The following is a 26,917-nucleotide window of genomic DNA, read 5'->3' as shown; positions in this document are numbered from 1 at the left end:
AAGGAAAACGACAACGGTTATTTTTGTCTATCTGCACCGGTTCTACAACCGAGGTATATACAGGCGAGGCAAAAAGTCTACCACTTTTGTGATCAAATAGTTGAAAATAAAGGAGGTTAAAAACTCCCACAAAATAATAGTAAGTAATAGAGGAGATTTTCACCTTCCGCAGAAAAAGTCTCCGTAAATTGAATGTGATTCCAGGGATTGCGAAAACCCCCCGCAGATAGTTTGTGGCGACTCAAACTGCGAGAGTTTGAAAAAACCCTAGAAATTACTTTGCAGAGGGTAAAACCTCCCGCAAATTGAAAAAAAAAAAGACTCCACTAAATAATATTCTTTTTTGTAGTGTTTCATCTTGGTCATATGGAGATTTTTTGTGTTACACCACAACTATTATGTTCAAAAATATATCTTGAACGTTTCATAGAAATAAAGTTATGTTTGAACACAAACAATCCCCGAGTTCATCAATTGTCTTGGATTGGGTAATTGTAATATGTATCGACGTATATGGTTTGTGTAATAATTTGTATCTCAGTCTTCCATATATTATGTTGAATGTGAGTCTTCCATTTATTATATTGTAGGTGAGTCTTAAAAATTTTAATGTTGCATTGCACGGTTATTTCAATTTGTCTTTGGGTTATTACATCGTAAAACAACTATTTGATGTTGTATTTGAATGATTATGAAATGTTATTGTGGTATAAGATTAATTTTTGCTTTCATACTTATTACTTCTTAATTTTCTTTCTTATAATAATAATAACAATAATATTTAAATTAACATAAAAATACTTTAAAATTGTCACCTTGTATATTTTAAGAGAATAATATAAATTAAGCAATTTCAATCAATGTTTTATACAAATTCATGCATTTTTCTAGTTTATCTAGTTTGTTGTATAAATACAATGTTCTTATAAAATCTTTTTAAGCTAGTCTACAGTGTTTTCGCACTGTTTTCTTTATATGTTTTGACACCTAGAAATAAACTACGAAAGAATGAATGTTTTGAATTAGGGCTTGCATCACAGTTTTCTTTATTTAATTCACATACATTTAAAATGATCAATTATCAACTTAGAAAGATGGTTGTTGTTAACAAATTCCTACTCTTATTGAAACATAAATTATATTTAATCATCTTAGTTGACAAGAGCATCAAAATGATGCAATTTTTCACTTCAAAATTATTAAAATGGTGTAATTTTGAAGTCGTGTCACTTTAGTAAGACTTCCTTTTGAAAAAGTCATGTTAATTTTGTATGACTTCAATTCATTGTAATTTTTTATTTTATTTTAATTGAAATCGTTCGTACAACTTTAATGTATTTGTGATATAAATTAAAGTCATGTCTATGTCTGCTTAATATGACTTCAATACATTGTAATATAAACGGAAGTCGTGTCAGCTTAATACATCCTGTAATAAAGTCGTATCATGCTAAAATGACTTGGTAATTTTGAAGATAAAAGTGTAAGTGCTTTTATCTATCTTAGTTTTGGAGAGATTGTAGTAAAAAGAGAGACTAACATATTTGACTCACCAAAGAAAAGTAAAACAAAATAATATGATTTTGTTATCTATGTTGGTACGCAAACATTTCTTTTAACTGACCCATTAAAAATACTTGTCCCCAATGAACTAGAGGAAAGACAATCCAATAAACCAAACACACCCTATCTTCATTTATTTCCATCAGGATATAATTGGTATATAATTAATAAGAAAATTGTGTTTGTTATAATTGGTATATAGTTAATAAGAAAATTATCTCTCTGAAAACAATTATCTTTTTGGGGAAAATTGTGTTTGTTATAATTTATAATATCATATTTACCATTCTATTATATATATTTATAACATCATATTTAATAACTAGCATATATAGTTTTTTTATTCTTTCACAAACTAAATATATGTTAAGTAAAGTGATTATTTGTCGAATAAAAGAAATATAAATTAGCAACAAAGATAAAATAGTTAAATACCGGAAAAGATTGAGGAATATGAGAAAATGCATGAAAGTATTATACTATAGTGTAGTGATTAGAAATTGAAATTGAAATTGAAATTACAATCAATTCTTTAACATGTGACTAGAATTATTAAACGTAGGGTATGTGAGTGCCCAATATTTCGATAGAGTAGTTGATGTATAAAGCTAATAACCATAATAATAAGGTTGTATAGGCAAAAACCCTAAAAAAGGCTGCATTTGAGGTGAGAAAGCAGGAACTCCATCTGGAGTGATTTGTAAGTAACCTGTAGTGTAAACCATAGGGTTGCTTTGTCCGACACCATAGCCATAAGCTTCTTCAGGAAAAGTAGCAGGTGCACACATGTAACAGTAGGGATAAGCATTAGGGTTCATAGATATTGCATGAGGATTCTGCCAAGCTGTTGCTGGAACTTGTGCTACAGTCTGTTCAGCCTTTGAATAATCTTTACTTTTGTCACCAAAAGGCTAAAACCAAAACAGTTAATACTAAAATCAAATTACGTAGGTTTAATTCTTTTTCACTTCATGAATAAATTTTGTGTCGAATAGTAATAATTTGACACTTTTTTATTTTAACATTCAAGTGACACGTAGTAGGTCTTATTAATATTTTTTTTAATTTATCAGATTGTATATTTTAAAAATTAATGACATGTTACCGTGTCAAATGAATGAATTTGACATTTCAGCGTGTCAAATGAATGGATGAAAACATAAAAAGTTACAATGCTCTTTTGTAAAAAAAGATGACACCTCTAAGACTATAAAGTTATGGAAAATAGGTAGAAAATTGGGTATTACATTTAAGAATGGTGTGGAGATGGTACAAAAACATATGGAGCTTGGAAAAAGAGATAATAGTAAGGACAATGATATTTTGACAACACTTTTTGACAACTTTTTTTACAATGGGATACGTGTCATCATTTTATTGGTCTATTTAAATTTATATTTAAAAAATATTTAAAACTGACCAATCATAAGCTACCACGTATGCGTTGTCAAAAAATTATTAAAAAAAAGTAAGTTTTTCCTAATAGTAAATATGTATGCATCATGTTGCTTCTAAGAATTGCATTGGTGTAATGGGAGAGAATGCTTTGTAACAATTTTCGTAAAACTTACTAGAGGGATCAAAACATGAAACTGGGTTAAATAAGTAAGAGAACTAAATTCATGAAACAAAAATAATAATTAAAAAATTGAAAATTAAGTCAACACATTAAAAAGAAATATCTGTCAAGTGTGTAGAACAATGGAACCAATTCTGATAAAGAAAAAGGAATTATTTGTAAGAATAACGTTTTCCCTCATGAAGACTAACTCGTACCTTTACATTGATATCATTGTGACGAGAGTATGCCAAATGAATCTTACATGAGCCATCATCATATATACAGTGACCCTCAAGAATATTTTTTGCAGCTTTTGCTGTTGCCACATCTGCATCACCGGTAAAACCAAAAGATGATGTGTCAATAAAAGGAGAATTTCCCTAAATTATATGTTAAACCAAAACCTATAATGTTTAATTACTTTATCCAATATAATAATAATAATTAACTTCATAAAACAAAATAATATTTTGTGTTAGCCAATTAGTCTTCATATATATTTATAAAGACAAAGGTACCAAATCCTAGGATTTATTTGAATTTAACAAATTATGTTTTAATTTAACAAATTTCTTTAGTCTAGATATCCAATTCCTATATTCTCTTCATCCATTATTTCTGTAAATTCTCTTTTTTTTCTCCCGTCTCCTCCTTCAACTTATCTTTCCTTCACATTTTTTTCTTATTAACGGACTCTTAATTATTTTTTGAGTCTCATCCATGTTCGTTGTTTACTTCATGAAAATCGTAATTATATCATTGAGTTTTGATGTCCTTCTTTGGTTTCCTTTCATAAATCATATAAGGTTTCCTTATTCGATTGTTAATTTTGTGGGATTGAGTTAGATTTAAAGTCCATATCTATCAATGTATAGACTTGTAATAAGTGTTGGAATTGTTCATTATAATTCTTTATTTCCCTAGTTTATGTCTAGGTGAAGCAAATGCTACAAGAAAATTTTTAAACAATAATCAATAGTAATCAATTTTATTTAAATACTAATTTATAAATTAAAATTATTAATAACTGAAATAGTTATTATTATCAATAAAAGTTTATAATTAATTTATAAATTAAACTCTAAATTGATGAATAACATTAACTATCAAAATAAAATAGTAGCTACCAACAAAATTTTCACATGTTACAAATGGAAAGAAAAGATAATATGGGTTGGAACTACCAATTATCTTCATTAATATAAAAAAAATCCTTTCATACGAAACCATCATTCACCTTCAACACTAAAGCAAAAGAAAAATCATAATCGCATCCCAAGAATTTGAAAAAACTGCTAAAAACTATGCATATAAGAAAGAAAGCAAGGGAATACTTCTGAAATTTGAAATATATACATACTAAAAATAAAGTCCATAATGTGAAGTGCTTGAGTCAATTAGGATTGATACCATGGTACTGAATCAGTGCGTGAGTTCGACCGTTCTTTCTAAATATATATATTTTGTGCACAGTTCCAATTTCAGAGAACACCTGCAACATATATATATATATATATATATATATATATATATATATATATGTGTGTGTGTGTGTGTGTCAACTGCATTAATATAAAGATAAAAAATTGAATGAAATTGAGGAACACAAACTCACCCCATGAAGAACATCTAAAGTGACATCACGGACCAGATTCTCGAATGAAACTAAAAGTACATGGTTGTCAGCAGTTCGAGGTATTGGCTGAGCATCATAAATCATTAGCACATAACATATGATAAACAAGAACATAAATTCATCAAAGAAAAGTAGTAAGAAAATACCTGCAATGCCCTAGCAATAGTAGCCTGGTTAACAGGAAGAGTAGCATCTGTGTAGTCCCTGCAAAATCATAACACAAAAAGTATGTGTAAAATTATGAGTTTTTAATGTGAACATGCAAATATAAAGCCTAAAAAGAAAGTAGTTATTGAATGTGTATATATATCTATATTCTCCTTCTTACTGTGCAAAAGAAGCTCATTCATGCAATTAATTACAATTTCCCATAGAAATGATATTCTAGAAAACCATTTGCACATTCACTCAAAGATTGCATAATTAGATTTTTTTTTTCTTAATTCTTCTTCCTTGAATTGCTTGATTTTGTAAAATAAGGATTCAAACTTAATAAGGAAAGTATCACCCAAAACATGGCCACTTGGAATTATGGCATAATCAACCACGGATTAGAACAAAAAGAAAATTATAAAATGTAGTTGTGCATTTTTAAAATTCAAATACCTTCCATAAATAGATATTAAAAGGATATTATAAATTCTATTAAGGACAATATTAATTCTTTCATATAATCTACAGAACATATACCCAGATGCAAAATAAAATTTTTGTTCCACTAGTTTTCACAAGAGGAAAGTAATTTTACAATAATAACTAATTTTACTCCGTGATTATTGAAACTAAGATTCCATTCAAAATACAAACTAATACAAAGTTATACTATATATTAAGAAATCAATTTAAACCTAATTTATTTTCATATAACAAAATTAAGATATGAAGATTCATTTGTCTTTGATGTCCATTGTTACCTGCTACGATTAGACTGAAACTTAATATTAAGATCTCGATGGCCTGAGTATGCAATGTGAAAGTTACAATCACTAATACGGTCTGGCAGCAAGGACCTGGATCCAAAAGGCATAAATAAGCAAAATTAAGATTTATTTAGAATTAATCACCAAAATTAATTACAGATCGATGAAGGAGAAGAACAAATTAAAGACGAAATGTAAAAGCTCTGCATGCCTAGGTATTTTTTTTCCGTCCAGTGCTTCCTTAGCAGTAGAAGCAGATTCAATATCAGCAAACTGAATCAAAGCCTGCCCAAAAATAACAGTGAATATATATATATACAATGATGGGATATTAATTACACAATGTTTATCTGAATAATGTGATGGGATTTTTCATAGAAAATTTATGGGAAATATTTAATAATAATGAGCTTTTTATCAAATCTATATAAAAGATTTAATATCATTTTCCAATTCAAAATCTTATTATAATAAATTTTATGAATTCTCTTCTTTATATATTGCTTGACAAATTTTTATATACTTAATACTTGCGGTTGAATTTTCTAAGATCAAGTACTTCCTACAAATCTCTAAGTATTATATCTTAACAATGACACAAGAAGCTCATATATTACTAATTCAACTAACCTGGAAACCTGCGTTCTTTTCAAATGTTGAAATTTTTTGTACGAAACCATATACAGAGAAGACCTGAAGAAAAAGAAAAAAAGAAATAAAAGAATATTCTAACCCCAATTAGCAAACATACATTAAAATAAAAAATAAGAGGTTATAGAACAAGAAATCGCCAAAGTTGACTATCTGACATTGCCTTAGCAATTATCTGTCTAAAGTGATTCAAAATTATTTGGAATTATTCTGGTTAAAAAATTATGATTAGAGCCTACGAATTTATGGCAATGTTACATTCTTAGGAGACAATGATCATGGTCAAAAAAAATAGGTTGTAATAAGCTACAATATCCACAAAAATATTACTCTTGATGCACCAAAAGCATAGAAGCAAGCAAATGGTTATGTGAATATGTCAACTCCCTTTTGTAATTTCAAATTTCATTTGAGGAAAATTCAAGGAAGGAATCAACTTGGATGGTATCTAGAGTTTCTATAGGCTATGGATCTAAAAAGAATCGAAAAGACGGATTCAACATTCGAAAGTAACCAAATGATTTTAGGAGAAATGTTCTCTTTCTTGTTCTTCAATTTATAGAAATTTATAGAGAAAATGATTAAATATATATTTTTCAATAAGATTTTTTTCCTTTTTTTTAAGTTGGTAATTAATAAATATATTATATAGAACTCGAACATGAAAAGGATAAAAATAATTTATATTTACTATATCATAAATATCTCTCAATTTCCTTCTCTATTTGAAACTGTGAACTAATAATCCTCCAAAATATCTTCCCTTATACATACTCCTAAGTACAAAATTTGAGAATTTTCTAATATACAAACATAAATGTATGTAATTCAAGATGAGTAAATTTCACTATTTAGAGTTAATGATAATTCAAATCAAATAACATGAAGAGTGATTATGAACAAGGGGATGGTTATTTCATGTCTAATCTGTTGTATGAGATTTCTACTAAAAAAAATTGAAGTTAACTGAATCTAACGTAAAGAGCAATTTTCCTCTTTTCAAACAAGCAAAAGAAAAAGTTATTTGTCAATAAGTTAATGTAAGACAATAGTTCAAAATCGAGTAACATTTGTAAGAAGTGGGAACAAAGAGTGATCTAATACTTACTTAAGTAGATTTTTAAACTCAACCATGATGTGTAAAAAAAATTGAATTCATTGGTGAACAACCAGAAATTAAATACACTTGTTTAAGCCTACTCAAACATGAACTTCATATTGGAATATTTTGTGTGGTGTATTAATAATATTTGCACAAGCAATAGTACAAGAGTCTTATCTTATTGGGACAATACTATCAAAACCAAACTCAAACTTATAAATGAAGAAATTATTCAGGCATAGGGGAAAGATACACTTTCAAATCTTAGAATGAAATGCCAAGCCTTTGTATTAGCTTTTATTTCCCACAGGTACCCAAAAAGTCATTATCTTCCTTAAACATTCAATCTTGATTCATTGAATAAGTTGATTTTACTACACATCAATCCTTATAAAGTTGTTTAATCATTATCATCCTTTTATCTTATTCACATTATAAGTGGAGAACTTAACTGATTTGATATATTTTTTTAAAATGCATAAATTTGATATATTCTTAAGTAAATTAGATCCTCTTACTTTAAAGATAAATAATGTGGTACTGATAATTAGTTAAGTGTGATTTTAATGATTTTTTTTTAAAAAAAAACGTACATTTTTGTAGAGGCATTAAGCAACAAAGCTAGGCATTGAGCCATGGAAGAAAACCCTTAGGAGAAGGAAACCTAAATTGGTCCAATTTGTAGAGTTTGAGCCCTAATTAAGATGAAGAGTTGGGCCTAGAGAACACATTCCCAAAGAGAATACCTCAAAAGCTTAAAACTAAAACAGAAGATGTCACAAGAAAACCTTGCATAGAAGGAAACCTCTACAGTTGAGTACTGAAGGCTGGAGTTGAGCATCAACTTTTATTTCTATAAAAACATAATGTTGCTATGTTTTAGGGAGCTCTCTCTCTTAAACATTTTTTGCTCAATTTTCTCTATTTCCTTTGTAACATTTTGAGAGAGTTATGAGAGAGGAAAATAATTCCATATGTTCGTAACTAGAGTCATCATTATGAGTGGCTAAAATCTCTTGTATTCATGTTAGATGCAACCTTTTCTAATTCTCTATACTAGTGCTGATTTATATATATAATTATTCTTTTATTTAGTGTTAATGGTTTGATTTATACTTGAATGTTGATGAACTGATTACTCATCTAATTTAACTAATTTAGATTGATTTGGAAAACTACTTAAATCTAAGGTCCAATCAAATGGTATAATGTGTTTGAATGTTGGGAATGAAGTTGAATGCTTGAGTTAAGTCATGCACTTAAATCAAGGATTCATTCATTAGTAGTTGAGGAAATGATTGAAATCCTTAGATTTCTAAATTCAATGCTTAGATTGAGCCATTCACTTTTAGTGACACTAGAGATAACTGCATTATTTTATATTGAATCAGTGGTGTGTAGTACAGTTGAAGAAGATAGTTGAAGTTCAATCTCAATATATTTATCTATATTAGTTATTTCGATCTTATTAGCTCTTGTTTCAATTCTTCACTCCATCATATCAATGTTTAGTCTCACACTCGAGATGTATATCTTGTGTGAGAGGGTGTTGGAGATCTCACACCAACTACAAATACAACAAGTTTACAGTTATAAATATATATGAATCTCACTTTACAAGCTAGTTTTGTAAAGTTGAGTCAGTTTTAAAGTTCATCTTTTAATAGTATTCTTCCTCAAGAACTTAATCATTTTTTTCATAAAAAATAGTTGCTTAAGTGGAACATGATAAGTGTTATGCAAGACCTAAGTGAATAGCTTTTCTTTTCTTTTCTTTTTTAAAGGTATAGAAAAGATAGGAGAGACATGATATTTAAGAATATTTAAGAATATGAGAAAAAGTTTTTTTTTTTGGAAAGACCACATAAACATATTGAAAAGTTATAAGCCTCTTGATAGGAGAATACTGATTTTTTAAAATGACCTATATCCTCGTGTATAATTAATATAATTAAGTTGTTATAATTTTAGTCATTTATAAAGTTTAAATATATAATACTACCAAATATTTCCTTAATAAAATAATGTTAGACACTAAACAACAAGAAAATAAAAAGGCTCAACACTCACATACAACTTTCATACCTAGTTTTTCAAGAGGATGAAGAAAGAGCATCACATATCATTCTATGTTTTCTCGCAAGTGTTCAATTAGGTTTGAAATAAATGTTACAGGTTAGATTGGATTCAAATGGTGTTGTAAAAGGACCCATGAGGCATTTCTTGCATTATAATGTTGGTTTTTGGAAAAAGGACTTAACTTAATCGTAAGGGTTCCATGAGGTTTGTCGTTATTCGATCATCATGGGTATCATGTTCAAAAGGGAAGTTTATTGTTTGTAAATACATGCTTAGTTGACTAAATTTAGATTAGTTCTACGTCAGGTTTTAAAGAGCAACTTTTTTAATTTTTTAAATGAATAATGGGTTTGCTATGTATAGGTTTTGTTTATAATTCATGTAGAATATATCCAAATTAAAAATGTATAAATTTTAAAAAAATAAATTAATTTAATTTTATATAACTGATTTATAAAATAATATTTGTAATAAATTTATTTTTGTTAAAAATCTTACCTTAATTATAAAAATTCAATTTACAATATATATACATACATATATATATATATATATATATATATATATATATATATATATATAAGTGTAAATTTAAAATTTATGTTATAAATTAGTTTCGATAAAATTGAGTTTAAATTTACTTCTTAACCATTTTATCTCTAATTAAGATTTTTAACATCTAACTTTTTTGAAATCCAACTCAATTGACAACTATATATGACTCACCGAACGCATGCTATCAATGCTTACATCTCCAGCTTTCACATCTTCCATGGTTACCAGAAGGATATTTCCTTTTGCGAATCTGGTAACAACAATTTCTGGTCTATCAGAATACTGCACATAAATATTTCTGCCATGAAGTTGAACACGATCTGGAGACGAAGCATAATTTGAAACCATTGAAGTGGCTTCATTTATATCTGCCTGTTAAACATTTAAACTTAACATGTGAGAAGAGAACCATATAAGTTCAAAAATCAACAAGACAAAGTCCAGATTTTATTAGAAAATCAGACATATATTATAGTTATTATGATTATATTCATTCATTTAACTTCACTCATATTCTATAAAATGAAAAACTAAAAGGGTCATTACATTCTATCCTAAATTGTTTCCATAAATCTTCATAATCTAATCTCTAGTTGAATCTTCTTCTATAAAGACCTTGAAAGCAACATTACTTAATGTCATCACACCAATGTTAATTGGATTCATATCAATATATATATATATATACCATAATATCAAACATTCCTTATATACCATTCAACACTTTCTATAGCTTTAATATATCTCTTCCAATACTTGTGTGAATTTAAGTTAAATAAGTATAAAGTATATCCTAGGTTTGTCTCACTCAAATAATAACATGCATTCATGAGTAGAAAAGAGAACAGAAAACATACTTAAATATGAAAGAGTGAAAGAACTTACAAACTCAGCAAAACCCTGGTTCTTATTGGGGCCAACATTGCACAAAAGATTAACCACTTTACCAAAAGGACTGCACAACTCTATGAGATCCTCATGAGAACACTGTTCAGGAAGGTTTCGAAAGTGCACCACCTTCGAAGCAGGCACTGTTTCGTCAATTCTGAGAGAAGAAGCCATGGAATTAGAGTGAATGAGCAAAGTGTTTGATGAAAGGAGAGAGAAATGTGTTTTGGATTCAGAGAAATGTTTGAGAGTGATTAGAAAGTGTTTGTGAAGAATATATGTTAGAAACAACGCACTAGAGAAAGATAGAGACAAAGATATCCTAAAAACAATTGTGGATGATGAACTCGTTACATCATGTGGGTTTGTTTTAATTTAGTCATAACGGTTAAGAAAAATCATAAATGCTTATTAATTTAATTTTTTTACTTTATTATTATTTCAGGAAATTAATTAGTGAATGCTATAAATTTTTTCAATTCAATTAAAGATATTTAATTACTTTTATACGTTAAACTTTCGGTCCAATTACAATATAGGTTGATTAAATTGAGTGCCTTATTTAAATTAAGTCATATCACAGAGAAAATTAATGTATATTTAATTTTTTTATTTAATTTTGATATTAGGGAATTTATTTAATACATGATATATATAAGTTTCTTTTGAAAAACATTTACTTGTATGTATTGTGGGTTTAAAACTTTCCATTGAAAACCAAAATAGGTTTTATGGTTAGTGGACAAATTTATTATATATTGTATTTTATAATTGAATGAAAGTGTGATTGTATATAATTAAGGATTGAACTACTTTCTCTAATGAAATTGTACTGATATATAATCTTTCGAAATGTTATTTAATTATAAATTACGATGTATAATATTTTTACACATAATTAAAAAGTATTAAAGATTATTCACTTTTTATAATAAGTATTTTAAATTTTAAAATGTTTTTACTAACACTGAGTGTGTAAAATGTTATACCAACCATATATATATATATATATATTGATAAATTTAATAATGAATATATATGTTATATTTTTATTTATTTTTATGTGAAATTAAATATTATGTCGGAGTATTTAATGCATTAAAATATTATGTGATATTAAATTATTTAGTTTATATTAAATTATTTAGTTTATAACGTTCAAATTTTTTTCTCTCATTTTATAATAGTTTTGTTTCTCTGCTTTTCTTTTGCAAAATGACTTATTATTACCGTTGAATAGTTCGCACATCCGAGTGAAATTAAATTCAATTTTTCTAAGAAATATCCTAAAAATTTACAGAAAGGAATGAAATCAAGCTTTGTATATATATTTAAACCCATAACAAAATGAATAAAGATTTTAAACCCATAACATTGTAATAAAATATTTAGAACTGTCAAAATGGGTCACAACCTGCGGGTTAATCTGGCCCACCACGAGTTCGAGTTGTGTTAAATTTGAAAAAAAATGTATTTTTTTGGCTTAATAGCCAATTTTGTCTCCAGTTTCGTTGACAAATCTCAATTTAGTCCCTCGTTTTAAAAGTGTTTGAAATGAGTCCTCACTTTCAAAATTTTGAGTCAAATTAGTCTCTTTTGTTAAACAGAATCAAATGGTCTTAAGGGTTTAATGATTTAGCATATCTATAAAATAATATCTCTTCTGCCAAATCATCAAGCCCTTAACGTTGTTTGTTTCTGTTTGATGAAAGGGACTAATTTGACTCACAATTTTGAAAGTAAGGACCCATTTCAATCACTTTTAAAACAAGGGACTAAATTGAGATTTGTCAACGAAACTGAGGACAAAATTGGCTATTAAACCTATTTTTTTTATGCGGGTCAGATTCTAACTCGTCACATTTAAGTCTCGCTCATACGGGTTGAATCCGTGGTGGACCGGGTTGACTCACTAATCCACTACCTAATTTTATTTTATTAAAATTTAATTTTAATTTTATAAAAGAAATATTTATTATTTTTTTAAAAAAAAATATTTAAGTTCCTTATTTTCAAAATTAATTAAACATTTATGTTGAGAGTAAAATTTATTTAGATTTGAATTATAGAATGTTTGTATTTTTTTTATTCAAAAAAATTGTAATTAAGTGAGTCAATGAGTCAATCCGTTTATCCACCAACTCATGGTGGGTCGGGACTGAGTTCGAATTTTTCTGGTTCGTTAATAAATGAGCCGGGTTGGGTTGGCTCACTAAGTGACCAACCCGTGATGGACCGGGTTGGGTCGGACCGGATGGTCCGTTTTGAGAGCTCTAAAAATATTCTTTTTTTCTATTAATTTTACAGTATCATAAATATTACACTTAATACATATTGTATCATATTAAATGTAATATATAATTATCATAAATGTAAAATTTAATATAAGATTAATTATATTTTTGATTCATTTACTATTATGTGTTTTCAGTTTCTCTTTCAAATTTAATTGTATTTTACTTATTTCTTCTTAAAATCATGGATTTAGTTTTTCAAGACGAATATCATTAGTTCTTTTTTACGTGGCAAATTGTGTTTCAAGTCTCGAACCTGTTTAAGACATGTACATTATGTCCTCAAGTCCGCAAGATATCTGGATAGCTCAGTAGGAAGTCTTGATAGTATGGTAAGTCCAGATAGTGCGATAAGGTGCATGGAGAACTAAGATAGCTCGACATAAAGTTTGGATAGCCAGGTAAAATGCATGGAGAGCTCAAATAGCTTAGTGTAAAGCCTAAATAGGTCGATAAGATGCATGAAGAACTTATATTGCACGACAAGTGTAAGACCATGGAAGTACACGTCATTGAAGGTGTGATTGGAATATTATCTATTAATAAAATAAAAAATATTTTATGCAAGTACCATTGTGTTTTTATAGTCAGAGCTTGTGTGGGGTAAAAGTCTCGTGTACAAGTCCTATGTGGTGGTATGTCATAACCGGGATTGTGACGGGACAGTGAGACCATTGTAAAATAAAATAAATGAAATTTTGAAAGTGAGTTTAGGAGTCACCACCATATTTTATTATGAAAAACTACATAAAAACCACAAAATGATAAGTCATGGTCTTCAAATCAAGATTTTAAGTCCGGAGTCGGTTATGTACTAGTACCTTACAACGTCTGCCCAAATAGCAATGTCTTTAATTTAATGTATAAAGTTTATGTGAGTTTTAAAATGTCATTTCTTTCCAAAAATAACAGTGCAAGACAACACGAAAGAAACAAAAATATTTTTTATATTTAGGAAGCCCGTAAAGGATTAACTTTGCTCCTACATATTCTCATGTGAGAAATCAAGGATATGTAGTTTTTTTAAAACACTTCATTGAAAATGATTTTTTTTTAGAAAATGATTTGGATTTTAGGGAAATGAATCTAACAAGGACTAGTTTTGCTCTTACGTATCTCCACTATTAATGAAGAATCAAAGATCATGTAGTTTTGGCAGAAAATTTCATTTGTGAATTTTGATATTTTTTATTTTGAGAATTTTATGATTTTGTTTTGTATTTTCCAATTATTAAAAAAAATAGAGTCACATAACCTGAACAACCAAATAGACACAAAAACAAGTGAAAGATAAAACTGTTTTTGATTTTGAAAATTTAATATTTCTTTAGTAATTTTTGCATGACTGAGAAAAAAAAATAAAGCATTAAATACTAAAATAAAGAGAACAAACACTCAAGTATTTATATTTATTTACAAAAATACTAGAAAACTATTTTTTATTTGAGTATCAAGCAAATCAGAGACTTGGCATGATAATCAATAATATATTTTTAAATTATTATAAAAAATTCAATTACCAAGAAAGTTTGTGTGTGTCTCTATGTGTGTATGTGTCTGTGTGTGCGCCTTTGTGTTTGTCCGTCGGTGTGCGTGTGTCTATGTGTGTGTGTCTGTGTGTGTGTGCCTGTGTGTCTGTTTGTGTGTGTGTGTTTGCGTCTGTGCGTATGTCTCTCTATGTGTGTGTCTATATATGTGTATGTGTGTGTATGTGTTTGTGTATGTTTGTGTTTGTGTGTGTGTGTGTTTGTGTGTCAATATGTGTGTCTCTATGTGTTTGTGTGTGTGTGTGTCTGTTTATGTGTGTGTTGATGTGCGTCTGTATGTGTCTATGTCTGCGTTTGTTTGTTTATTTATGTGTGAGTGTCTGTGTGTGCGTATTTATATGTGTCTCTGTGTGTGTGGTATGTGTGTCTGTGTGCTTATTTATGTGTGTCTGTGTGTGTGGTGGGGTAGAGAGTGTATTCATAATATTTTTTATTATTATTTTTATCAATGTTGATTATATATATAAAATACAAATAATGGTGAAAATATTATTTTTATAATCATAAAAGTAAATTTAATTTTTTTTTAGAATTTTAATATAGCTTAGTTTTAGATAAATAGTTATTTTAGTTTATAAAAATAGTTAAATTTTTTTAAAAAAAAGCACCAAATAAAAAATAATAAAATTACCAAAAACGTAAAATTGATAAAAATGATTTTTATTTAAAATATTTTTATAGGACTTGAAAACAAATATATAAACCAAAATAGGTAATATCGATAAGTAACATTTATTTTATAAGATATAGCGAAGAAACATTTCTGCTTCCATAGATTTTACGGAAAAACTATAATAATGGCTATATAAAATATATTGTAAAAAAACAATATTGATAGCGATAGTTACATAAAAAGTAATGAATGATTTCGACAATATTCTTAATATTTGGATAAATTTTTAATTTTAAAATATGAATAATATTAAAACGAAAATTTAAAAGTAAACAGATTTTTTTAATTTTATAAATATAGTTAAGAATAAAATAGAAATATAAAATGTATACATCAAAAGAAAAAAAATCCATTAATTAACAGTTTTTCTTAACGAATTATATATTCATATTATATCTTTAATCATATATTACCTAACTCATGATTTAAATTTTATTCAAACATAAATTATTAACGAATTCCATGAGGAAGATCTTGAATTTATTTACAACTTTAGAATATCATAAAACCAAAATCAAAACGCAATTACAAAATTTAACTTATAACTAAATAATATTAATTATATTGTTCAGCATATGTTTGAAACCTTATAAGTCATCATATAAAATAGACCAGAAAGAATATACTATGAAAAAAATGCATCATCCATATAATTATATGTTCTTAAAATTACATTAAAAAAATAAAAAAGACTATTTGTTGCAGCTTTAATATTGAATGTGAAATATCAACAAACTATGAAAGAATTAAATATAATTCAAACAGATAGAATATATCATGGCTCATAAGAATTAATTTAATGATAATTTGATTTTAAAATTACAAGTTTTAACAGAACAATAATGGCAACATCCAAATCTTATATATATATATATATATATATATATATATATATATATAACAAAAATACATTAGTAAAAATATGACCTTTTTAAAACATTAATGAAAAATATAAATTGACAGATCATTTGTGTTAAATGACGATTAACCCAACCCTAACGCAATTGAAATTAAGATAGATTCCCTGTCTCCTCAAGCGACGACTTTTCTGCTGGGTTCATCCAAATTCCAATTCCACCTTGTAAGCATCGCATCACTCCTTCTCTTCCCAGATCTCACAATCTTTTCCTTTTTTTCTTTCTTTATCTTATTCGATAAAACTTTTTTCTTTTATTTTTCAATTGTATTTTCATCCCAATTCCAATTACCCTATGGTCTGGGTATTTACTTTAAGTAATAATAATGGGTGATTCTCGCTGAAAGTTCAATAAAGTCGATATTTTAGCCTGATTTCTATATGTAGTTCATATTCATACGATGGATCTGATTGTTCTGTTGCATATGTGAGTTTATGTTAGCATACCCTGCAAAAGTAGTTGGTCCTTTTCTCAATTCAATCATCAAAATAGATTCTTTGACCATCCTATTAAATTTATTACCTGTGTGTTTTTATTGTATTGAATATTATAATGTTTTAGATTGTAGTTTGAAATCTGGGTTTGTGACCTTTGCAGAATATCTAGACCCTTTTGAAAGCTGTTTGTCTGTTTGATTTGGAAGTTGGTATAGAGAATTTACCGTAATGGGTGGCCAAAGGAGTGGTTATGGTAAGCGTCCCCACTCTCAATCTGATTATGATAATGGACCAAATAAAAGGAGGAATCACGGTGAGGATAGAGAGCAGTTTGTGATTGATTCGGAAGATACAGTTTTTCGATATGTATGCCCGGGTCGAAAGATTGGCAGTGTTATTGGTAGAGGAGGTGAGATTGTTAAGCAACTGAGGGTGGAGACCAAGGCCAAGATCAGGATTGGTGAGACTGTGCCGGGTTGTGAAGAGCGAGTTGTTACTATTTATAGCCCGAGTGATGAGACTAATTCTGTTGAGGGTGGTGGGAATTACGTGTCTCCTGCTCAGGATGCTCTGTTTAAGGTGCATGACAGAATAGTTGCTGAGGACTTGCATGGTGATCAGGATGATGATGGAGGTCACCAAGTGACTGCTAAGCTGCTGGTGCCATCTGATCAGATTGGTTGTGTCATTGGGAAAGGCGGGCAGATTGTTCAGAACATTCGTAGTGAGACTGGGGCCCAGATTAGGATACTCAAGGATGATCATTTACCTTTGTGCGCCTTGAGCTCTGATGAGCTTGTTCAGGTGAACTGGATGAGATTTTTATTAAATTCAATGTTATTTTTTCAGTTTATTTATTTACTAATGCAATTGATGATTATGGTATTAAATGAATTACTATTTGGCTGACTTGTTTTTGTTTATATTGTTTAGATACTGTTGAAAACTAATATTTGTTTATAATTTGCTTTCTATTGGCTTTTTGAAACTCAAGATTACTGGGGATGCCGCTGTTGTGAAAAGGGCTCTGCATCAAATAGCATCTCGACTTCATGATAACCCTTCACGATCTCAGAATCTTCTTACTTCTGCTGTTCCTGGTGTATATCCTGCTGGTAGTTCCCTCATTGGTCCAACTCCAGGAGCTCCAATTGTGGGGATAGCTCCCCTTGTTGGAGCTTATGGGGGATATAAAGGTGACACTAGTGACTGGCCACCACGGTCCATGTACTCAGCTCCAAGGGATGAGGGGTCTTCAAAGGAGTTTTCAGTTCGATTGGTTTGCCCAACAGGAAACATTGGAGGTGTTATAGGAAAAGGTGGTATGATAATAAATCAAATTAGGCAGGATTCTGGTGCAACAATTAAAGTTGATAGTTCACCAACTGAAGGAGAGGAATGCTTGATCACCATTTCGACAAAAGAGGTAAAATTATGGTCACCTAATGGGCCTTTATCACCATCTCTCGGTTAAGATCCGAGTTTACAAAGCTCCCTTGATTTGTATTTTGTGCTATATGGTGATATTTTTTCTAAATTGTGCCACTACGAATGGCATGTATGAAAAAATGTTGCGTTAAATCATACAAAACGTTTTTTCCAAAATCAACAAACTTGTTGCTTTTACTTTAATGCATTGAAAAGCCCAATTTCCCCATTACAACTGAAATCCAAATATGGTTAGTAACCATTTCAATTATTGAGGAGACATGTTGATCTCCCACTGCCCTACATTTTCCACTTCCGCTATAAATGTACTTTTTATGGTATGATTTTTGCTGTTGTGCATTTTGTGAGGTTTATAACTTGTGCTAACACAGTTCTTTGAAGAGACTTTCTCCCCAACAATAGAAGCAGCTGTGCGATTGCAACCTCGTTGCAGTGAGAAGGTTGAAAGAGATTCAGGAATCATCTCTTTCACAACCCGTCTTCTGGTATCAACCTCACGAATTGGTTGCCTTATTGGTAAAGGGGGATCTATCATAACTGAGATGAGGAGGCTTACAAAAGCTAATATTCGCATAATCTCGAAGGATAATCTTCCTAAGATTGCATCTGAAGATGATGAAATGGTGCAGGTAAGGGCACTTTCATTCTTTGGTCTAGTAATGTTGTCTGTGATAGAGTCTAACATTCTGTCCTACTGCATTGGCTCCCCAAACCCGTTCTGATTAGATTTCAGGAGATCTTGACGTGGCCAAGGAGGCTCTGGTGCATGTACTTACACGGTTGAGAGCGAATATTTTTGATAGGGAGGGTGCTCTCTCTGCATTCCTTCCAGTTATGCCGTATCTGCCTGTTTCAGCAGATGGATCAGATGGCCTAAGCTTTGATGGTAGAGATGGTAAAAGACATGGACGCGGACATTCTTATTCAAGTGGGTATGGTGGCTCAAGTGATGCAACAGGTGGTGACATTTATGGAAGCTATGGTGGTTCACAGGTACTTCTCTTCAGTTGGACTTGAGTTTAGAATCATATTTAAATGGGCCCGAATTCTTCAGGTTTTCAGCCGTGTTTTCTTGTTCCATGTTTGTAATATTGTTTCATGCATCTGTAGCTTGGAAGTAGCAGTGCTTATGGGGCTTATGGAAGTTATTCTTTGGGACGGTCTAGTACTGCTGGGTAATAAATCTTCCTGATGTCTAATTTTGTCCTTAAGTTTTTTTATCTCTTACTTTTCACTGTAATTATCAGCTTAGATGAATATATAGGTTATCAGTTTTGAAAATGAACCTAACATAAGATAACTGCACAGTTGAATATTTGATTTCAGCTCTAATCGATTTTAAGGACAGAAAGGTTGGAGTTGGATTATACAACACTTTTGGAAACTTGTGTCATGGAAGCTTCTACTAGCATTTCACTTATGTAAATTTGATTTATGGATGTTTATTGGCATATTTATTTTAATAGGAAATTACATATTAAATTTTCTCCCCTTTTGTTTTCTGGCGTTTGCTTCCACAATTCTACTTTATTATTTGATACTATGGATTTTGTTTCCACAAAATTCCCAATGTTCTGCATACACTAATGTCTAGTCCATTGTTATCATGAGCGTTATAAAATTGCCGTTATGGTAGTGCCATAATGGTATTGGCGTGTTGATTTCCATTAGTTGCCGTCCACCATCTGCTGTTTGAAGGATATGGTGTCTTATGCCATGGCACCCTGCCATGGACGTGATGTGGTTCATGGTGCCTATGGTGAAATATCGGTTTCTTCCTTTGTTTTTTGTTTTTCAAAAGCATCGTTTTGGGTTTGACCCATTTTTAAATAACCCTAAGCCTGGACATGGGAATGAATGAGCCCTCTTTTATGAATGAGAACCTTCTTCACAGAGTGAGAACAGAGCTGTGAAAGAAATAGAGAATGACCTTTCTTTGTCATCAAGTCTCTTGAGTCATCTATGGCAGTGGCTTCAGCAGCTTGAATTACAGTGGCGACATAAGCTCTGAGGACCTAAACCTTGAAACCAAGTTTTGTTTTCTGTTTTTTCTTGTTCCTTCTTGACATTGTTTGTTGTTCTTATGTATGTTTGCTCCTAGAACATTGTTACCAATTATTTTCCACTTACAGGATAATATCAAGCACTGAAAACTAAAGCAATGCATCCTCAAATTGGTTAATAAAATATTAGTATTATTATGAGTTGTGTTCAACAATCATAAGAATTTTATGAATGTTGTGAAATTAGTTTGTCATTATATAAAATAAAATTTATCCACTATGACTTTTCGTAGTAGGCTGTCATGCCATATGTGATATTTATATGGCAGATATTAGGCTGACTGCGATAGATTGTTATCTTCTATTGATAACATTGATTGTTATCCATCCCTTCAAGGGTTAATATTATGAGTGGATTTATAGTCTTCTAAAATAATAGTTTTAACTTGAATATCCTTTTGGAAAACATTCTTTGAAATATTTTCTAAAATGCCCCTTACTAGAATCAAGTTACCTTACATTCACAGTTTCTTTATTCTTTCCTATCCATGTTTTGAAAAGGTCACTCTTACTGATAATTTGTTATGATATGACTGTTCCTGAATTCATCAATTCTAATATTTAGTACCTGTTTCCAGGTTGTCAACTCAGAGTGGTGTTTCTCGGAGGAGAAATCATGCTTACTGAACTTAATGAGTCTCTGCAGGTAGAATGCAATTTTCATTAATGGTCTACTTTTATCTGGAAGCTTCCTCTAATTTAGAACTGTCAACTTCCTATACTATAGTAAATAAGAGATTGATATCTTAACCTGACCAGTCCCATTTAGAATTCTGATGATATTGTTTTCCCTTTGTTCCCTTTCCTTTACCACCCAAACAGCTGAGTTCTGTGAAGCCCGCAGCCTGCCTACTGCCTAAACCAGAAGACCTGATGAACCAGGGTTTGACAAACTTATGGCCCACCCTGACGCTACTACTTAGAGGACCAAACTTATGTGGAGACTATTGAAATTGGCCATGTCCATTTTACCTTAATTCCCAAGCTTGATAACTTGTTCTCCCAAGAACCTATAAAGCTGGCTTGCCTTTCTGTTATTATTGTGGTTTATTTTTAACTTTAAAACTGAGACAACATGTACCTTTCATCCATCAGTTGTATACTATTTACTGTTTTTGGGTTTTATTTTCTCATATTTTCACTATCACATCAAATTTGGTGGAGTTTTGGCGTCATGTATTGCAGGTGCCTCTATTGCCTATATCAGCATGAACAGGTAAAGGCATGTTGTCTTCTATGATTCTGAAAGTTCATACAAATGGGTGTTGTGAGTACCTTACGTGACTGCACTTTTCAGTTTTAATAGTATGAAAGCTGTACTTACATCTTAATATGTTGTTAACTCAACGACTGAAGCTCATAGTCGACAACAACTTGTTTGTGGTAAGATTATTAGAAGACATTGTATGGTATATGGTAATTCCGAAATAGAGGATCTGTTTGATGAATTCTGTTTTGAGGATAAATTGTGAAAGCTGGAAGGCACTTCAACAGCATTGGTAGTGATGGTGACTGTGGCTGTAGTAGTTCGAAGTGAAAATAGAAAATTGATTATAACGAGTTAAATGAAATAAACAACTAAAACGCGTTTTCATTTTTCTGCACTAAGATTGAGAAAAAAAATTCTTAACCGATTTGTTTTTAGTTTTTTCAAATATAAAAACTCTTTTCAAAAGCAGTATTCGAATATGCCATCAATTTTGGCAGTTTTTTTTTTTTTTTTTTGCCAATATCACACATGCTTGGATATTTATCAGTGCTGTACATTTGTTTAGCTTAATTAGCATTCAACTGCACTGAACCACATTTATTTTTATTTATTTCACTTTTAAATTATATTGGTCTACCACTACTAACAAAAGTTGCAACAAGAAAAGAAGAGTGTTCTGAAATCTTGGTGATCCAATGGCCAGTGCAAAGGTGTGACTAGGGTTACTCTCAGAATTCTGTTCTTGAGTACTTGTTTAAATTCTGTGAACAATGGCCTAGAGAGAGATGCAGTGATCTGAATTTCTTTTGGAGCTTTGGTGTATTTCACTTTTCCAGGTATTTGGATTAGATAAATAATACTTTGATGATACCTGGAGAGTGGATGAATTGGATTTCGGTTGCTAAGTGATCGTTTGTATTTAACAACTTGTATTGTTCACTGGTTTGTAATTTTATATGTGAAATGCAGTTTGATTTATTCTATGCAACTCATTTCGTAGGCAATAGTTTTTGTTGGCTCTCATCTGATTGATGCAAAAGCATCATGGCCATATTTGCATTTATGATTTGTTCTTATTATTTCTTATTTCTTTGACTTTGGACATGCCACGAAAGTTGTGACTGTTCATGTAAATAAATGGCTTGTGAGGCTCCATTTGGAATTAACCTGGTTTTATTCGGTGAAGTGTTGGCCTAGTATATACTTGCTTCATTATGTATGGTGAATCAAGAACAAATGTATTCCATCCTTTGGCTCCACACTTTTCGGTTTAAATTATAGTTTTTATTCAATTTATCTTCTAATTCATTTTTAGAATTATCTTGACGTGAAATAGAACTCATTCCGATGTGATATAAATCCAAATACCATGGACCCATTCAACGTTTTGGATAATCGTGTTACTGGTTGGAGAATTACTGGCTTTACTGAGGATTTATTTTGGTTGGAGAATTCGGTCGATCAATTTTAGTGAATATTTTTCAACAATTTTTGATAATTTTCTCTCAATTTTCTATTCATGAGGTTTGACAAGGATATCGATTCCACATTGTGGGTGTGGAATGTGGATTTGGATTATTTTCATTGATAAACTAGTGTTGATTTATTCTGAGTTTGAGGCATTTAATTTCAGTTAACTCATGATAACCAGTACAAAAACCCATCATTCAATTCTGGAATGGTCCTTCCAAAAATAATAAAGAATGAATGGTACGATTAATATTGAGGTTGTTTTAGTCATTTGTGTTGTTTGTCTTAAACCATGCACCCAAGTTTTCTGAGAAATGATTTAAGATTTTTGCAGTGTAAATTGAATATGTAAATATTGGATGGTCCTTGTTATCTTAGAGAGGCAACTATGCTATTTAGATTATGTCATTACTCTGTAGAACCTCTATTGAAAGTCAACATTTTTTTCAGCTTCTATCAAATAGAAAGACAGAATCAAATAACATGGTTGAGGTGAACAAATTTTCACCTACTTTGTTATTTAGAAATTGAAAACTAAAATGAAGCTATTATTAACAAATCTGATATATGATCAATGAATTGTTGAACGCTGGAGCAATTTCGATTGTATAGAGTTTGGTTTAGTTTAGGCCAAAGAGTACCAGTGAAAGAGAACTTCATAAGTAGTTGGATTAAAATTGGAAACTTCTACTGTTCAACTGTTATAAAACATGTTGTCATTCTTCAGTACTTGTAAGAGTTGTTGTTTCTTACTAGATATCTAGCTAACAGCATTCCCATGACAACTTGGATTCCAATCATATACGAACACATAACCTGAGTTTTGAAAATTTAGGTTAGAGATTCTCTGTTTTTGTGAAGCTAAAATCTATACATTTCTTAGAACACTAAATCCGTGCATAGTTGTGGTCAAATGTAATAAATAGATCCACCTAACACAATGTACATAGATCAGTTTTCAACTCAGTGAATAGTATTTATTTATGTAGATACTGTTCATTGAACATAATCTGTTTCATGTTTATCAATATCTTGTCATATAGCTGATAGATAATGATCTGATAAATATACGATTAGATGTTACATCTTTATGTCTGGTATTATTATATAATTAACGGATAACTATCTTTTAAACATATGATTGGAAGTTGGATCAACAGATATGTGTTTGAAAGAATATCTATTCAAAAAGATGATCTTGAACTGGATTTTGTATTTGTAGAAATGAAAGTTTACTTCCAATCAAAAGATACTCCAAGTTAAAGAAAAAGGGTCTTTGCTGTTCTCTTAAATGATCACAGAGGGATGATATGAGAAGCTACACAAAACTAGGGTGGTGGGGTGGGCATGCATCTAATAAAGTTCTCATATTCCTTGGTTTCTTCACCATGCAAAGTCACATCCAACAATAAGAATCCTCCAGAATACACATTTTTTTCTTCTTCTGATTTCCCTTTAAGTAAAGGACAACAGTGGAACAGTTATAGAGCTTCCCCTTCTGCAGAGATGCTAGCATCATTAATGCCTAGAGCTGGCATGCCATGTCATGTAGCATGAACATTTTCTTTATATTCTCATCAGATCCTTTTTCTGCATAAAAACCCCATTCGTCTGTTTCATGTCAAGAAAGCCACTTTTTTGGCTTCTTCACCTCTACCAGTTAGTTACTCGCTAACCCCTTATAAGAGTCCTTGCTTGTTTGTTTCTTTTGTCAATGTAATGTTGTCTTCCTCATTTGGGGAAAAAACTGTTCTTGCAGTTATGGCAGTGATGGGCTGCATTTGATTGGTTATACTGAATAACTTGATTTTGTACCTTGTTTTGTGTAGGAATCATAGATTTCTTTTTCTATAGCCTATTTGAATGATCACTAGCTTCAAATAATTCATCTAATGTCTTGCATGTGGGAATGAGGTCATGTAATGCAGCCAAGGATGACTTGCCGGCAAACTTCTTTTGGCATTCTGAGTTAAGGTTCTAAAATTATGTTGCAGTCACAATTTTCTTTCAATCTTTTGATATTCTGATGAATTATAGGAAAATACCACTGATATGCATGATTTTGATCACAATAAGTCTAAACATTTTGATGTTTTGGTTGAAGTCACAATTTTATTTTGATCTTTGATATGTAAACCACAGCAAGTCCAAAATCCTTTGATGTTGTGGTTCAAATCATGGTCAAGTTTCATATATTTTTTTCTCAATCCTTGACAAACTAGTTTTATTGGATAAATTTCTACGTAAAAAATATGATTTTTTTTTAAATCATTGAAATTAGTTTATATACAATCTATTTTATACCATTTTTTAATTCTTTATTTTTTTCTTAATTTATCTTTACAATAGCATGTTATATTCAAATATTCATTTTGCTTTCTTGGAAATTCGGCAAGTCTTCTTTGGCTACATCAAGGTCTTCTTCTCTCATGCTAGATTCTTTTGATGATTCATAAAATCATGATTGGACATAATCAATGATGGTAAGTTGCACAAATACTAGGTTAAAACATTATATATATATATATATATATATATATATATATATATATATATATATATATATATATATATTATATGATTTCATTTAAGGTTGATTTTCACCTGGGTTGCTTTATTTAACTTATGGATTTTTGCAGGTATCAAGATTCAACGGTGAGCATATGGTCTTAAAGTTTAATCAAGCATCTTATTGTTGCTGCAGATCATAAAATTGAGCTTAGTGTAACATTTTGCAAGCATCCCCACCAGAATAATTATTTATTATGCCTTTGATTTTCCTTTTTGTTATATTTGTAGTGTTTTATTTACATGTTTTCTGATTTTGCTAGCTCTTTGAAGAATAATTATTGTTTTATTTTTTTTTTACTAGGGATATCGTGACCTCTTTATAGAGAATATTAGCTAATTAAATATACAAATTAAAAAAAAATCACGTATGAACTTTTCTTCGACAATTGAATGTTTAAAGTCGTTATGTTAGTGGACAATATTAATAAATAAATTAAGCTTTGATCTAATAAGTTAGAAAGAGTCGTGACAAAAATAGTAATATGAAATTTTTTATATGTAAGATATTGAAAATATGACTATATGGTTTCATATTGTGTACATTTTAAATTTGAGAACCAATAATATTACATGATAATGATCAGATTATAATTATTCATAAATTAGTAATTACCAATGTTCACATTCTCCGTTTGGCTATTTTAAGTTTTTGTGCAAGCATAAATAATACCTCTAAATATGGCACTAATTGAAATATTTTTTTTATAAAAGTAATGTTCCTTTTTTTTGTTCTTAAATTTTTATTTTAAATAATGAAAGAAAAATTAATTAATTAAACACCATATTAGGAATAAATTAATATTTCATTAGAAGGTCAACATTTTGAACCTTTTTCACACTACCAAAACTATTTGAAGCGTTAATTTGATAAGAAAAATATGAATAGAAAACAATTATAAGTGAAACTTAAATAGTTAAATAAAATTAAATAAAATATTAATTAGAACATGGGTTTTCATACTTTAAGACTATAATGACGTCAAAAAGAAATCTTATAAATAATATAATATAGTGGAATTTAAAAAAAAAAAAAAAACTTTAAGATCTCATACACGATTACCTTCATTGCAAGAATTATTATATAAAATGAAATCTTAATTTATATTTTTGTGAATTCCATTCTCTAACGTAACTTTAAAGATTTTGTTATAATTTTTATTTTTATTTTCATAGAAATAGAAATGTCTTACTCACACTTTAATTAATATTTAATTGAATTTTTGGATGACTCATATTTTAGTTAAACAATATTTTATTTAATTATTGCTGTTTGTAAGAGAAAAAAAGTATAATCTAAAATTTTGTTTAAATCTTTTAAATATTACCATATG

At 29.7% G+C, this 26,917-nt stretch overlaps 2 protein-coding genes across 4 annotated transcripts; one reads left to right on the top strand and one right to left on the bottom strand.

The window, feature by feature from the left end:
• Positions 1-2,171: 2,171 nt before the first annotated feature.
• LOC106755697 (polypyrimidine tract-binding protein homolog 1-like) lies at positions 2,172-11,129 on the bottom strand. Its single transcript, XM_022786241.1, has 10 exons — positions 10,953-11,129; positions 10,239-10,439; positions 6,311-6,373; positions 5,892-5,965; positions 5,675-5,770; positions 4,907-4,964; positions 4,740-4,826; positions 4,535-4,616; positions 3,340-3,452; positions 2,172-2,474 (listed from the first exon to the last, which is right to left on the bottom strand). Exons 1-10 carry the CDS (start codon positions 11,127-11,129, stop codon positions 2,172-2,174), a joined length of 1,254 nt encoding a protein of 417 aa, XP_022641962.1.
• Positions 11,130-16,442: 5,313 nt separating this feature from the next.
• Positions 16,443-22,865, top strand: LOC106771234 (KH domain-containing protein HEN4). Of its 3 annotated transcripts, none has more exons than XM_014657177.2 (8): positions 16,443-16,550; positions 16,984-17,627; positions 17,818-18,249; positions 18,644-18,901; positions 18,999-19,265; positions 19,383-19,447; positions 20,914-20,981; positions 21,158-22,865. In XM_014657177.2, the coding sequence occupies exons 2-7, from the start codon at positions 17,052-17,054 to the stop codon at positions 20,960-20,962; spliced, it is 1,647 nt and encodes a 548-aa protein (XP_014512663.1). In that variant the 5' UTR covers positions 16,443-16,550; positions 16,984-17,051; the 3' UTR covers positions 20,963-20,981; positions 21,158-22,865. The 3 variants fall into 3 exon arrangements, with proteins under 3 accessions (XP_014512663.1, XP_014512680.1, XP_014512672.1); XM_014657194.2 differs by lacking the exon at positions 16,443-16,550 and adding an exon at positions 16,580-16,715; XM_014657186.2 differs by lacking the exon at positions 16,443-16,550 and adding an exon at positions 16,580-16,812.
• The last annotated feature ends 4,052 nt before the right edge of the window (positions 22,866-26,917 follow it).

Source organism: Vigna radiata, chromosome 1, assembly GCF_000741045.1.
Source record: "Vigna radiata var. radiata cultivar VC1973A chromosome 1, Vradiata_ver6, whole genome shotgun sequence".
Taxonomy (NCBI): Eukaryota; Viridiplantae; Streptophyta; class Magnoliopsida; order Fabales; family Fabaceae; genus Vigna; species Vigna radiata.
The sequence above is the reverse complement of the archived record's forward strand: the minus strand, read 5'-3'. Positions and strand labels throughout refer to the sequence as shown.